At 36.2% G+C, this 16,591-nt stretch overlaps 1 protein-coding gene across 2 annotated transcripts; it reads right to left on the bottom strand.

Annotated features, from left to right (window-relative positions):
* Nucleotides 1-2: 2 nt before the first annotated feature.
* On the bottom strand, nucleotides 3-16,576 carry LOC121383218 (snurportin-1-like). 2 transcript variants are annotated; one of them, XM_041513107.1, is made up of 9 exons: nucleotides 16,403-16,576; nucleotides 12,928-13,156; nucleotides 11,956-12,100; nucleotides 10,445-10,549; nucleotides 9,800-9,896; nucleotides 7,815-7,912; nucleotides 4,118-4,195; nucleotides 3,064-3,141; nucleotides 3-2,768 (listed from the first exon to the last, which is right to left on the bottom strand). In XM_041513107.1, exons 2-9 carry the CDS (start codon nucleotides 13,083-13,085, stop codon nucleotides 2,064-2,066), a joined length of 1,464 nt encoding a protein of 487 aa, XP_041369041.1. In that variant the 5' UTR covers nucleotides 13,086-13,156; nucleotides 16,403-16,576; the 3' UTR covers nucleotides 3-2,063. The 2 variants fall into 2 exon arrangements, with proteins under 2 accessions (XP_041369041.1, XP_041369050.1); XM_041513116.1 differs by having other exon boundaries at nucleotides 16,489-16,535.
* Between the last annotated feature and the right edge of the window lie 15 nt (nucleotides 16,577-16,591).

The raw sequence follows: 16,591 nt of genomic DNA, 5'->3' as shown, positions 1-16,591 counted from the left end.
AGTAGTCTTTACATTTTATTTTTGATTACATATTAAAAAACATAAACTTGAAAATCAACATTCCAATTAAGAATTATTCCAAGTGACATAAACAAAACAATACTCGCATGTATGCTGAACATGATCCTATCAACGACTGACAACCAGAACCAAGATGTCCAATGTCATGGTTTTTACAAAACATGTTTTAACAGTTTAAAACTTCAGAAAAAAGTACTTGCCTAATGAAAGTAAACATTTTGAAAAATGCAACTACTGGTCTGAATGGGCAATTTGTCAATTTGGGGGGGGGGGGGGAGAGGGAGAGGAGAGATATTTTTAATTTTATAAATCTATACGAAAGAACTGAAAAACTTTGTCTTTATTAGAATATTTCAAAATATTTGTGAATTTGGGGCTTTATTTCCTTTGCCACTTGATGCTGATCACTTACAAAGTGATGTCAAGACTGTATATTATAATATTGTTAAACATTAATATATTGTTCTATAGGCTAGTAATTTGACACTAGTCAAAATCCTGGTGTGCTAGTAAATTTTAGTTGGTTCTGGTCCGGCAGGCTAGTGAAATATTTTTCATTTCTACACTCCTGTGCTATAGTCAGATTTGAAATTATAGGTGGACATCACAGATTCAAATTGAATACATCAGGATCTAGATAAGTGAAAAGTGCAATGTCACCAATGATTAGATATAGCCTGCCAGTCTGTTACTTGAGATGATCTAGATTTGTTTAACATAATGGACACCTGTAGTACTTCCCTACACAACGAATAGAAAGGATATTTAAATGACACCACAGCACAATTTAAACCATACTATTTGATGTTAACATGATCATTTTAATACTTCATTGACAGAATGGTGAGGAAATCTGATGAAGCTACATATTCCTAATATAACAACTGCAAGAGATTTTTTCAACAGCACTTTCTGTAGGAGAGTACATACCAGTTAGTTGTGGGGCACTGATTGTGATGGGGGGGGGGGGGGGGGAGAGCCAATCTATTAAGGACCTTCTCTGACCCATCACACCTCAAGTAAGGGCACTATCACTAATCTACATAATCCCCACCCCCAACAGTGCACCAAATTAATAACATTTTCATCAGTCATCTTCATTCAATCAGCACAGAAACTATTCATTGTGTATATCAACAAAGCTCACATACTCACGGTTTACTCAATACTATAATACATGTATGTGCATGTTCTTGCACTGACTGGTTTACTCAACACTATAATACATGTATGTGCATGTTCTTGCACTGACTGGTTTACTCAATACTATAATACATGTATGTGCATGTTCTTGCACTGACTGGTTTACTCAACACTTTAATACATTTATGTGCATGTTCTTGCACCGACTGCTTCCAGAAAATGAGGAAAATGGGGGGGAAATGAAATAAAAGAAAATTCCATGCCAACTACAGAGAACGTCCTGTTGGAGATTGAGGAAATCTTCACGAGTTCCTAAGAAAATCCATAAAAAAATTAAAGTACTGAATAAAAAACACAATTTCACCAGGCTTGGTGCTTATAAAACTTTTAAGAGTCGAGACTCTAATAGAGTCTGAGACACTAATGTCATAACAACACCATACAAATTGTATGTGTGTGATGTAGAGGCACTGATTTTCCGTTTCAGATTTTTCCCTTTTCCGTTTTATAATATTACAAATTCCGTTTTTTTCCGTTTCAGTATTAAACAAATTCCGTTTTTGTTTCACTCGCACACACACGAATACGCCACAGATACTTCACAGATACCTTGAAGCTATGGTTTGCAGTTTTAATTTACCCTTCATAGTTTAATCTGTTTTTAAACAGGGATGTGATACCCAAATAAAAATAAAAGCCAATATCTTTATGCCACATAGACATCAATTTGTCAGCATTTGAGATCAATTCCAGTCTTTGTGAAACAGATGTATGCCAAAAACCTTAGAAGAAATAACAGTTAAAATTGTATAAAAAGCCAAAACAATTGACTTTTTCTCCAAAATTTGAATAGTCGTTGTCGGCTATCAGAGTAATGTTTTTAAACCATGAATATGATTTCATTGTTTGGTTTTGCCTTCCTTCCCAGTTTCTCCAGACTGACTTTGCTCTCCAGTCATTGAATCGTTGGGTGAAACCACCACCTCTTCCATGTGACTTGTGTCGGATGACGTTAGAACATCACCCCCGGCCTGGCTCAGTATATCGGCTTTACATTGTTCATTTGCAGAAGTTCCCTCCGTTGAAGGAGGAAGTACCCTATCACACATCTTCATGTTTCCTAACTTAAACTTAGTTGGTTGAATTAAAAGTTTGATCTGTGCTTCACTCTGACTGACTTCCTCGGCACTAGCAGTGGTCTCCATACTGGTACCAGCTGTAAGTGCGCCACCATCTCCCTGTCCCACATGATTCACATCCATCCCCAGAACTTTCTTCTCTTGTGGAACCTTCTCCTCAATACTTTCCGCTTTGTCGTCCGTCTTACCCGGAGTGGACTTGTTACTGTCGGAGTGTTTGCTGTCGGGCGTTGACGGTTTGCTCTTGTTGCGTGGTCGCCTGTGTACGTTGCCGTATTTGTCAGCCTTCACCTCGGCGATGTGGTGTGCGTAGTCTATGTACGTGGACGGCATTTGTCGGAGGTACCGCTGTGGCACTGGAATATTGAGAACGTCCTGCAGCATGTACGGCTTGAGCCATACCACAAGTGGTGTCGAGCCAAACATGTAGTGGGTTCGTTTGTGGAAGAACAAGATCCCATCAATCTGCAAATAAAAGGAAAGGAAAGTTTAACATTATTGCTGTACGTCTAACTATTCAATAGTGAAGACATGTTTTTATCTGCCTCAAGTTTTGGTCTATCCTGACCATTTGTTACTGTCCTGACTTGAAAAAGCATTAGGTTTGTGTGTCAGGCTAACTTATTTATCTACCTCTGGAAAACAGTGTAGGCATGTAGCTCAAACAAAAGCAAAGACACTAATGTCTGGATGAATATTACAAAATAAACAATTGTCACTAGTGATATAAGTAACTGAAGAGTATCTACAAGTGGATTACCTCAAAAGTGGAATTTACAAGAGCTTCCTCTATTGCCTGTGGAGTACAGGGGAAACGAGGCAAGGCCTGGAAGCTGAACTGTAAGAGAAAAACCACAGCTATTTCAATGTTGTGTTAGTATGTCAACAATTCATGTAACTTTTTACACAATTATCTAGCAAAGAAATAATTGTAACAAAGACCAAACATACCTTCCATATATTTTACATAAACTTAACAGCAGAAAATGATCTAGCCTATAAACAGGACTGAAACATCCCACAGCTGGTAATATACCAACTTGGGACAACAGGGCTTAGTTCCATGAAACGATCTTAGCATTACTTTTGTCATATATACAACTTCGATCGCGATCATAACTTTTTCCTATGATCACCAGCCCATTCCAATTGGTACGAGGTAGTTGTAAGCCACTAACGTAGATGTCAAATGCCACTTAGATTATGATATGATGATTTTCTAATGGTGTCAAATTCCACTAGATGATGATGTCAAATTCCACTTAGATGATGTCAAATTCCACTTAGATGATGATGTCAAATTCCACTAGATGATGATGTCAAATGCCACTTAGATGATGATATGATGATTTTCTAATGATGCAAACATGGATCTAATATACACATAATACCTTGCATTCAATGAAAAACATTCTAGGCCATATTACCTTCACATGAAAATATGGGATATAACTATCATGACTTATGCATTTGGCAATTATCATTCAGCAAATACACTGACAAAGTTACTACATGGATGTCCGATGCCCATCAATACATCCCAGATGTTCCAAATAGTCTGTTACCAATGTATTATTTAACCAATTCACACTTCTTTGCAAAGATTGTAATCATTAAATGGGCACTTATGACTACTGTGGCGTAAGGTTGTTTTGTGGAATGGCTATAAAGCTTATGTGTTACAGCCGTATCGAAAGTCACTACAATTAACCATGGCTACGATTCTTTCGTGGAATGGGGCCATGGTTGGTATGGAAGATATACTCATTGGGGATTGATCCTAGATCACATAACACAATCCATACAACACTTACCGGGTTTTGTCTGCTTTTGACACCAAGCTGCGGGAACTCTTGGAGATTCTGGTGGAGCCAGTAAAATCGAAATTCAGTCTACAAAATACAAAGATACATTTACTTTAGGTATTGCTAGGCTATAATTACACAGCATCTGAAAGTTTTACATTTTGCAGAGTTTATGCTGAAGCCCATAAAATATTAGTAATTTGGCAAATTTATTTTAAAAATGTCTTGTCAAATTCAAGTTCATTCAGCCAAACAGCAAAAATGGTGATACATCTATAAACGGCAGACGATTTTTTAATTAGCTGTTTGGCGAATTACAATGAAATATGTTTGCCAAATCCCAACTTTAATTTGCATTTGGTGAGTGAAGGCTTACACTTTAAACTTGGATGATAAAAATTGTCCTAGTCATATCCCAATTATAACAAGTTTAAAATTAAAGCAAGAGGGATTCTACTGTACACCCACACACTTCTCAAATATGATCATGGGTTTGCTTTCAATTGATTCAGCATTCAATTAAATATATATACACTCCAGAAACAAATACTTCATGAAATGATGATCATGTTATATTCAATGTTAGTATGAAAATGGTGAAGTTTAAATTAATTCCTCAAAATATATCTTGAAAAGATATCAATATATTTAATGTCAGCTTGAATACAATGAAGCTTAAAGGAGCTCAATCACAGTTTTAGTGGGCCTTGTTCCTCTAAATATGCATTATAAATGAAAATTACATTCATTTGGAATACCAAACCTAGTTACTGTATGATCCAAAACATTTTAACTGAACTATGATCGAGGGAATTCCACGACATGCTTCATTTTTAAAATTTGGAAGTCTTCTTGTAAAAAGTCATAAAAATACGGGAAAACAGACTCGTAGTGATGAGGCTATATATACGACAACCGTATAATGTATTTGTGGATTTTATATATACAATCGCCATGTATAGAGACTTGGCAAATGAGGGCCGGCTATATACATGGCAAATAATAAAAAATATATTATTTCATGACGAAAATAACCGCGAATACGCTGAAATGAAATAATAAACAGTCGGAACATGAACTCACCATTTATTATTATTATTATTATTATTATTATTATTATGCGTGTGTGCAAATTATTTTGACTGGTTCACAAAGTGGTATTTCGGTTTTAATGTATAGCATAAAAAACAGTGTACTGTTGCATGTTTTGTCATCCAAAGGTTGGCTAATTATTACTTAACCCAGTTGAATCCAGTTCTACATGCAGGGACAAGTTCAGCCTTCCGTTTGTGCGTGTGTGCACGCAGGTTAATCTTGCATTGCATGTGTGCATGCAGGTTAATCTTGCATTTTTATAGCCAAAACTCCTCCAGATAAAACACTGCCCCTTCACTCCAAAAAGGTAGTAGTAGGCTAACAATAATAATAATAGTAATAATAGTAATAGTAATAGTATTAGTAGTAGTAGTAATATTAGTAGTAGTAGTAGTAGTAGTAGTAGTAATAATTGTGTATTATTATTATTATTACATGTATTATAATGTTGGTAAAATCACATCGCGGTGGGGTGGGGTGGGTGGGGGCGGTTGTTACAGAAACGTTACATAAATTTAGAGGGGGACCCGGGAGTGGTCTAAGCTTTACTAGTAGCCTATAAAAAAATGTATTTTGAGTTTTAATGGCCCATGCAATTTTGAGCATTTGAAATGTGACTAAATACCTTTTAGTCATATTTATTTACAGTAAAATTAACTTGTTTTTACAAAATTTATGTAAGCAGCCTCAAAACAGCAATCAGTGAAAAATTATTAAGTTCAAGCCCTGTTGTTAGTTTGTGTACTGTCCGTAGTTAGTTTCTCTTTCAGTTAATCTACCTCAGCCGCTGATAATTTGTAAGTGTTATTTTTATTTATTTATTTATTTATTTATTAGAATTAATTTTTTGTTAGTACTGTAGGGACAATATGACACTATTCATATATCTATGGAAAACGTACACAAAAGGGTCCGCTAAATTCATATACTTCCCCATTCCATCCCTGTTCAGAAAATGCACCGTTCGTACAGTACTTAGTATGTATTCCTCCTGTTCCAGATGGTTCAGTAATATGGATCAATGAATGAATGTTTAACGACACCCCAGCACGAAAAATACATTGGCTATTGGGTGTCAAACTATGGTAATGCAAACAAATAAGGTGATGATCAACATCAATATAAAAAGTCAAGATTTAAATAAAAACAGTGTAAAGAACTGTGCAAAAATACAAATATCACAGATAGATACTGACTTTTACTCAAATATAGCCAGCCCTCATTAGTGGAGGCTATAGACACGGCCTTCATATATATAGTCACATCGTATATAAACACCGTCTAGTTCAGAGTATTCTTTAAAAATGTAACAATTCCTATCCCAAGTCAGCTGTTATGGCATATTTTGTATAATAATGAATTTGACACGGTGGAAAATGACGGTGTTTGTGATTCAGATGTTTAGAGTTTTTCGCGTATGACTAACAATAAATTTACCTATAGATGCAAAGGCATAACTTGTCGGGGTTGTCGATGTTTAACATGCTTCTGTTACTAAAATAAATTAATGTATACGCTTAATATCATTCAGTACATGTTTTTATTAATTTTTAATAACTTATTTTCATTGGGTTTTTTTTTCTTCTATTTACCCTACGTTGCAGAGGACGGTCAAGCGTTCTCGTTACACGAGCTTGGCAAATCGTTTTGGCACTGCGGTTATTCGGGGAATGCCCGTCACGTGACTCAAAATAATACGTCACACCTCTGCTTTCCAAATAGCTGTTTTTTCTCTCAGAATTATGGACTACCCATAATTCAATTATTTTTATAAAATTTCAATAATAAGTGTAATATGGTGGTTACGTAGATGATTCAATAAAGTACTTTTAGGTACAAATCAAATGTATATATTGTCATATAATACTTTGTTGGGTCAATAATTAGGTAAACCATCCGTGACAGAGCACGTTTAAGTTAACACCTCTAATTAACAATAAAAGCCATTTTGGACTGTTTTTTGTTGTTGTTTAAACAGCACCAACACTAACAACTTTAAAGCAGTTGAACCTATAGTCCTTCCCACAGGGAACATCTTTTTTCATACTATGGAAATTGTTTTCTAAATTGCACACAAAAATAGTAAGTTTTTGTTATTTCAAAACACTTTTACTTTTCTTCTTATGTCAAACCAAACTGAAAATATTTGCAAAAACACTTTTGTAGGAGGATGGACTAGTTTCCGAGGTATGTACCTGTTTTGTTATAATTAATTAATTTTGAGCTACTACAAACACTAGGAGTAGGATGACGATGACAACGAGAACCATCAAGATTGGATTTACCAAAAAACTTATCATTAAAGTTTAAGCAAAATGTTTTAAATAATGTTCAAGTGAATGGAAAAAGAGCTGTAATAGTTTAAGATAATACTGTAATAAAAGTAATGTCTCTGTTTAAAACCACAAGATAATACTGTAATAAAAGTAATGTCTCTGTTTAAAACCACAAGATAATACTGTAATAAAAGTAATGTCTCTGTTTAAAACCACAAGATAATATTGTAATAAAAGTAATGTCTCTGTTTAAAACCACAAGATAATATTTTATACTGCTTAATTACTAGGAGTTGGTGGTTTTAAGAATACGGATTTCCTGTAGATAGACAGACCTCGGTTTCATAGATGGGCATAGACTTCCAGCACATGAGGTCTAGAATCCAGTATGTTCCCGTCACTTCGTGGAAGAGGCAATCCATGATGGTGTAATCTGCAAGACAACAAAACATCAAATCACACCTACAATAAAGAAAATTGTGATTTGTTTTAAAATACCACTAGAACATAATCAGTTAAACATTTGATAATTCTGACATGTAGTCTCATTAGCACACACCATGTCCTGTAATATACCTGTTATGAGGCACTGTTCACATAAAAATCTTGTTTTAAAAATGGGTACACCAAGAGGATTGGAACTTGCTAAATCACAGGCCCTACACATATACAAAATTGCATCATTATTTGTAAAGTACATGTGTACTGCAATGAAATGTACTATGTGAGATATGAAATATTGTGAAGCTTCATCCATGAGAACCTAAAACTACTTCCTATTTAGTAATCCATTACATCTAGTGCAAACCAAACTCTCTAGCTTTGAGGTAAAAAACAGTGGTCAGTTTTAATGGTCATCCAGTTGTATGTAATCACTTTAGTTAATATTTTATCACCTGACAAACAACTGATAAATCACAGAAGTTTGTCAGAAAAAAACTTTTACACAGGGACATATAGTTTCTTTAGTACCGTATATTGCCATGTATTAGCCGACTTTTGAAGTCAAGAAATACTTTTCAAAAGAAAAGAGTCGGCTTATACACGGAATCAACAAATATGTTCATAAAATTCCGATCGAAAACATTCCCGAATATGACTTACAGATTTTGATCAGACCCTTACAGCCTTTCACAGCTTATGTAACAATAATTTGTGCACAGTATAAATAAAACACCCCATCATGCAGTATTATGTAGTTTTTTGTTCTTGAATGCATTAATAGTTTGATGAATAATAATAATAATTACTTGTTTTATTGTCATTTCAATGGTGAAAAAACGTGTTCTACCATCTTTGTTTGACACCTCTGTCTATATCATTTTGTAAGCTCTTATGTTTTATTTAACGACGTACTCAACACATTTTATTTACGGTTATATGGCGTCAGACATATGGTTAAGGACCACACAGATTCTAAGAGGAAACCCGCTGTTGCCACTACATGGGCTACTCTTCCAATTAGCAGCAAGGGATCTTTTATTTGCGCTTCCCACAGGCAGGATAGCACAAACCATGGCCTTTGTTGAACCAGTTATGGATCACTGGTCGGTGCAAGTGGTTTACACCTACCCATTGAGCCTTGCGGAGCACTCACTCAGGGTTTGGAGTCGGTATCTGAGTTAAAAATTCCATGCCTCGACTGGGATCCGAACCCAGTACCTACCAGCCTGTAGACCGATGGCCTGCCACGACGCCACCGAGGCCGGTGGTCAAACTAAGAGGTCGGCGTATACAAGGAGTCGGCTAATACACGGCAATATACGGTATATATGGGAGTCCACGGTGGGTTTAGCTACATCATAAATATTATAATCAGTAATAACAAAACAGATGTCACACTGAATTTATTGCATATAAATAATCAGGCTTCTTACACTTAAAAAAACATAAAATTCAAGGACATTTCCAGGACATTTAAAACATTTTCCAAAACATAAAATTTTAATCAATTAATGTTTTTATAAATTTTAAATTGTTGTCTGACACAATAATAAATAAAAAAAATGTCAGGACATTCCAGGCCTGGATTTTACAATCACAAAATTCTGGGACATTCAATTCCAGGACGTGTAAGAACCATGATATATAATTTATTGCTATCCCTTTTTTTGTTTTTGTTTTGGGCAACTTAATTCTTTGACATGCAATTTCAATATCAGCTTGTGGCTGCACTTTAGACAATTTCCAAAAATCCTTAAAATTGACCCTTGAAAAGGAATTAATGCCTGCAGTGAAACATGAACAATCATTTGCAATTTGTTTCAAGGGCTAAGCAAGACTGTTAGGTGATTTTCTTTATGATCATCGTCAAAATTACCGTTATATTTTCCTGATTGATGGCGACTGCCTCCAGGCAGGTATGAATGGAACGTGTTGTTTCGATAGCCTGCCTTGCTATATGCCACTGTTTTACCCTGTACAACAGAATAAACAAACTTTTTTCTTTTTCAAGTTCATTTGTATACAGTATACAGTATTACTGAATCAAAATATTAGATTAGGGATTCTTGAAGTTTATTACTAATAACTTAATAATAATTCAGCATGATCCAGTGAATCAGTTTTAGAGATCTATAAAAGTTTTCAAGAGACTGAACTGTATTTAACAATATGGCTATAGGGGTCGAAATACTGCTCCCCAACCAGTTTTTGCCGGTCAACATCACTTTGAGCAAGGAGATTTTCTGGCCTGTCATCCCATCAGACTGGCAATTATTTCACCTTAATATTCACACATTAGATTGACTCAACCATGTTTCGTCCAGAAAGTTTTCTTTTGGGTTGACAGAATTTGTAGCTTGCTGGACCAAATATCTGGCAGGAATTTCAGCAAATTTCGACCCCTGGTTGTTAAACTATTATGATCTCATATGAAATTTGTAAAGATTAAAAATAGTCTTTTGGATAACTCTGCAGCCATCAATTATCAATAATAAGCAGTTTAAAAAAAAAATTGACTTACATGTGATGCAACAACAAGAGTTCGCTTAGCAACAGGACACAGAACCATAAGCCATTCTTCTTCAAATTCTTCAGGAACTTCCACAAGCCATTCAGACATCATCAGCTAAAAGAAATGTCAGTCAGTTATAATGTAACCACTATAGATTTTGACATATGATCTTTAAGAAACCTGCTACTTTTTTTTCCATTAGCAGCAAGGGATCTTTTATGTATTTTCCCCACAAACAGGAGGCCACATCCCACAGATTTTGATCTACCAGTCATCGTTCACAGGTTGAGATGAGGGAAAACCCAATCTGAGAATGGGTCCATAAATTATAGGGCTTGATCCTACGACCCATGCACCTCAACCAAGTGCTCATCAGTTTACATACATGTATCTATAAATACATGGAATGAATGAACATACTACTAAGCTCGTATCAAGAGCAAGAAATTACATTTTTGTTTAAGAAAAGTCTTAATGGTTGGACAACACTTAAATCGAATACTAACCTTCTTTTATACAATTATGTGAGTCCCATCAGAGGAAAGTCAGTGTAATTAACAGTATTTCAATTGAATCCATTAAATTTGAAGTAACATCAAAAAACACATTGGTGTCACTTATAACATATATTTTTTAGAAATCATTGCTCAAACCTAATGATTGCCTTAGCCTGTGACATGAATTGCTGCTGGACAGAAACTGTTACCGTCTTTTTAAGGAATAAGTTTTGGTTTCTAATTTTGTGTTTACTTGTTGAAAAGGTTACGGGTTTAAAGTCGTTCAAAATTGTTGTAGGTCACCATTTTGCCAATTTAATTTTTTTTTCGTAATTGCCATAGGTAACAAATTCTTAAGTATAAGCCCCTGTACTGAATTGGGAACATATTGTGTTGTTGTGTTGTGTCGTGTCGTGTCGTGTCATAGCAACATTAGGTTACCAGACTAAAGTCACCTGATTTCTGTAGCATCTGCCAGGTTTCCTGACCGATACTTGGACATCCATATCTTCTATCTCCACTGGGATATGTCCCCTCCCCCCCCCCCCCCCCCTCCCCTGGACTAAATAAGTATGACTAGTCACCTGATTTCTGTAGTATCAGCCAGGTTTCCTGACCGATACTTGGACATCCATATCTTCTATCTCCACTGGGATATGTCCCCTCGCCCCCCCCCCCCCCCCTGGCACCACCCCCCCCCCCCCCCCCCCCCTCCCCCGGACTAAATAAGTATGACTAGTCACCTGATTTCTGTAGCATCTGCCAGGTTTCCTGACCGATACTTGGACATCCATATCTTCTATCTCCACTGGGATATGTCCCCCCCCCCCCCCCCCCCCCCCCCCCCCCCCCCCCCCCCCCCCCCCCCCCCCTAAATAAGTATGACTAGTCACCTGATTTCTGTAGTATCAGCCAGGTTTCCTGACCGATACTTGGACATCCATATCTTCTATCTCCACTGGGATATGTCCCCCCCCCCCCCCCCCCCCCCCTCCCCCGGACTAAATAAGTATGACTAGTCACCTGATTTCTGTAGTATCTGCCAGGTTTCCTGACCGATACTTGGACTTCCATATCTTCTACTTCCACCTCCTCCTCTTCCTTCTCCATCCCTTTCCAGTAATCATCGGCCAGTCGTCTCGAATGAGCCACCGCATCAAACCTGTGCCTAGACAGAAGTAAATACATTATTCTCAAATAATCTCCAGTAAGAAAGAAATGAAACAACAAATATGGAAAAGTCCTCCATTTAGTGGTTAAAGATGTAACCACTGAAGGTGAAAGTATATGACATATGATTCAAGTTATTGTGTATAAAACGGTTCTTTAGGACTTAAAGGTAATAAATATAGCAGGATTCCTGCCACAGGGTTCAGACGGTAAAATTACGTACCCTACAATCTTGGAAATTAATGTATATACATTCTTATAATTTTTAGACATACTATATCGGTAGTAAGAGAACTGCTGTTTAAAGTCTGTCAAAGTATATGAAGTGCAGTGTTGAATTTCAAAACATTTCAAACCCATTTAACTGTTTTGGAATATCTTACTAAAAAGACAAAAAACATGCATGTAGTCCATCCCACAGAGAACACCTTTTTTCATACTATGGAATTTACTACAAGCTATTCAGTGGCGGATCCAGAAAATCCATTAGGGTGGGTGGGTGGGGGGGGGGGGGCAGGCAGGCAGTGACATGAGGTGGAATGCTGCCACGGGAACTTTGGGAGAAGTATGGAGGGGGATCGTAAAAAAATTAAAATTAATATATAATAAAATTATAACTATCGCAACATTTAGGGGGGGGGGGGGCGGGTCCCTGATCCCCCCCCCTAGATCCGCCTCTGCTATTTATTTCTAAGCTGATTGTTTTCTAAATTGCACACAGAAACAGTATTTTTTTGTTCTTTCCAAAAAAAGTTTACTTTCTTTTTACGTCAACCAAACTGAATTTTTTTTTTTTTAAATAAGTAAAAAAAAAGTAACACTAACTGTTTTTGAATATCCAAGAGGCGCCGCCTTCTGTTCTTCTGCATGAAGTTGTCTCCTTTTGTCTTGTACTGCGAGTAGCGGGGGTGCTGGGCTGCGGTGGTGTTTGGGTCATGGCTCACTTGAAAGCCACTGGAGAATGCTGCTGCCAGGGAATCCATGTTTAAATGGTTTCAATCGCTCTACCAATCCTCAACCATCAGACCTCATTCAAGACAAAACAAACCTATACCTGTAATTCAAAGTATTATAATATTAAACAATACACATTTTAACATGTTGGGAATCGAATGAAATTATATGATCAACCATCAGTCTGAACAAACCAAGTAGTCAAATAATGATGAGGATACCTTCCCAAAAGAAACTCCAAAGAATCAGAAATGTACTACTTTTGTTGCTCTTTGCAGGACTTACCCAATTAAATTTACTTTAGTTTCATTTTAATGTCACTTGAGAGAGGACTAACAAGATAGTTCATTAGAAAGTATGTGTACATGGTGGATGTCTACATACAAGCATGTGCATGTGTGTCTTACAATTGTTAAAAACATTTTTTGAGTTTAGTTTTTGATATATGTTGCATTCACTATAAAATACACTTCAAAGTTGAATTTTATTAGTTAATTACAAAATGGTCAAATATTGGGTTATCTGGTTGAAAACTTCTTACTGTTCATTGCGTCATTCAAATATACTCTGATCAGGGTTTGTTTTTTGTTTGTTTAATGACACCACTAGAGCACATTGATTTATTAATCATCGGCTATTGGATGTCAAACATTTGGTAATTTTGACATATAGTCTTAAAAAGGAAACCCGCTACATTTTTTCATTACTAGTAGCAACTGCCAAGGAATCTTTCACATGCACTATCCAAAAGACAGGATAGCGCATACCAAGGCCTTTTATATACCAGTTGTGGTGCAATGGCTGGAACGGGAAACAGCCCAATGGCCCACTGATGCCAGATTGATGCCAAAACAACCATCACAGTTACCATGCATCAAGCGAGCGCTTTACCACTGGGCTACGTCCCACCCCTGATTCTGGTATAATGCATAAACAGAACTTGGATCTATTTTAGGTTTAACAGCGTCAGTAATTAAGTATGTAAGAAGAACTATAATATTAACTAGTGGCAACAAACATGTTATAATCATAATTATAATAATCCATTCTTTTTTATGCGATCAAATACAGGTGATGCGCCAGTTCCGGATCACTTCAAACAAAATTGTGAATTCTGTCAAAATGCGCGCGTATGACTTTAAAAGAAATTCTTGGTAATAAAGTTAATCAACCATATAAATAAACAGTGATATAAAATGTAAATTTAGGTAAACATTTGGCACCAAAAACAGTGTTGTTCGAGCTGGCGTACTTACGCCAGTTGCCGATCACTTTGTCCAGTTTCGGATCACTTTCGAAAATTAGAGGCTTACGCCTTCAAAAACACTATTTCCAACATGTTAGCACTTTCAGCACGTTCGTGGATCCTGCCGGACATATTTTATGATCATTTGCAACTCTACAGGGTTCCCACCCGCCTGATTACGCCCCTAATTAGCAATTTCTAAAATCGATTGAAAATCAACAATGGCGTCCCATGACGTCAGATATACGGGGCGCGTGTCAAAAGTAAAGGTGTGCGATCCTTATTATTTTCGTTGTGTACTTTCATTGTTTCAACAAGTTGAATTATATTTGATTTCTGGCATTCTAGTATATAATATTAATAATAATTAATATTATTATTACTAATAATAAATAATTGTTTTCATTTATTATCATATATATCAATAATAATAATAATAATAATAATTATTATTATTATTATTATATTGATGACTTTTAAAACTGCAAGGAACAAAGGCTTGAAAATAGAAAGAAATGACATATCAGCAAAATATCAACTTTGGGACTGTTTAGTATTTATCATAATACAGGGGCGACTTATGCTTTAGGTAGGGGTCCGAAACAATATGTAAATGTTTATAATTTGAAATTATAATTTGTACAGGTTATCTACGTGGTGGGGGTGTTTTTGTTTTTTTTAGCAGGATATAGGCTAATCCGCCCCTGTTTAAATATTAAAATTAAACAAATAAATTTTGAAGCAGGACGGTTAGACCCCTTGTTAATAATGATACATTTTAATATAGTGACACACACTAAACAGTCACAAAAGTGAATTATTAATTATTATTTTTGACGTGTTGTTCCATTTGCACTTTTCTGGTTAGTCCCCCCCCCCCCCCCCCCCGCAAAATACTTCCTGGATCTGCTCCTGAAAACAGAATTATTTTCAACGACGGTCTAAAGGCTAGGGCTAGCTCAGATTGACCATGTGAATACACAGATCAGTGGCCGACTGACTCTCCTGCATCAGAATGCGATTGTGTAAAACAAAAATTCCACTGAAAAAAATAATCCACCCTATAGTGGTACAGACTGTTTAAATGCGAATTATAATTAAGCCGAATAAGAGATTTTCACTTCGTTGACAAAACCAAATAGAGGACCCCAAAGTCGAGCAGTCGAGTATGCGAAAAGCACGTGCAATGGCACATGCGAAACAGACCACTGGCGGTGGCATGGTTTTATAAAGGTCCTCATGTCAAACTTGTGCCGATTCTTTTGTTTGTACAGTAAACTTTTCTTTTTTTTCAATCAATCAATCAAGCAATGGGGTGGACGGCTCTCACACTGAGGGGGGCGGGCAACATTACTAAATAGTCTTATGGGGCAAATACAAGACACGTGTGCAGCGATTTTAGCGATTCTAGACTGGCGATGTAACAGGTCATATGGGCTCCTATTTTTGTAGGGGGCAGGGCACACTAATTTTTGCCCGAATTAAACGAAAATGGAATTTTAAAAAACTACATTTGATTTATATTAGCCATATTTGTGAATGACTGCGGCTGGTATTTGTACGAATGGCTAATTACACGTAGGCCTACAAATACAACGTTAGAGACAAGTGGACGAACACTTAAAATCGTAGTTTCAGTTTATAAAATACGTGTCTTTACATTATATACATATTGTCATTACTTGTAGAAAACAAAAATAATACAAGAAAAATAGGTGGAACTACAACGATTAATATAATATTTTGTAGAGGATGACTGGCCATGGGACGAACAGTCTAGGGCTACTATGCCATGGGCCCCGAGACATACAGAGTCGAATTATTATGAACTAGTGGTTCGGCCCATTGCGCTATTTTTTTTTCTATTTTTTTTTTGCTAGGTAATTTATTGACAATTTTTTTTACAGATGACACATTTCTGTTAGAGCTACACTCTCTTGTCTGCCTCATGAAAAGGTTTTTGATGGTGGTCACATTAATGATTACAAAATTATGAAATAGCAATCGTTGAGGCTTTTTTTTTTTAAATCCCATGCCACATGGAAAGTACTTGGTTTTATCAAAACAAAAGTGTACATAGGTATTGTAAATTCGGTTCACCTGATAAATGCTAGGCACACAATAAATGTCAACGTAATAATTAAATAGACATAAACGTTATTCTGATGAACTAACAGGATACATACATATCAAATGCAACCAACAGGCATTTCTGTACCAAATGTATCTTCTTTTGAAGAGCGCGATTTCTGCTAAAGAAGGACTTGAACTTAAAATCGGACCAATAAT

The sequence above is a fragment of the Gigantopelta aegis genome, chromosome 2 (assembly GCF_016097555.1).
Source record: "Gigantopelta aegis isolate Gae_Host chromosome 2, Gae_host_genome, whole genome shotgun sequence".
NCBI lineage: Eukaryota > Metazoa > Mollusca > Gastropoda > Neomphalida > Peltospiridae > Gigantopelta > Gigantopelta aegis.
This window is presented reverse-complemented; position numbering and strand designations above follow the sequence as displayed.

Coding starts and splice junctions, on each gene's coding strand:
- LOC121383218 (XM_041513107.1), bottom strand. CDS start 13,085: ATGGATTCCCTGGCAGCAGCATTCTCCAGTGGCTTTCAAGTGAGCCAT. Junction 7,913..9,799: donor TCAATCAGGAAAATATAACG/GTAATTTTGACG, acceptor GTTGTCTTGCAG/ATTACACCATCATGGATTGC. Junction 4,196..7,814: donor TGCCCATCTATGAAACCGAG/GTCTGTCTATCT, acceptor TGTATTTTGTAG/ACTGAATTTCGATTTTACTG.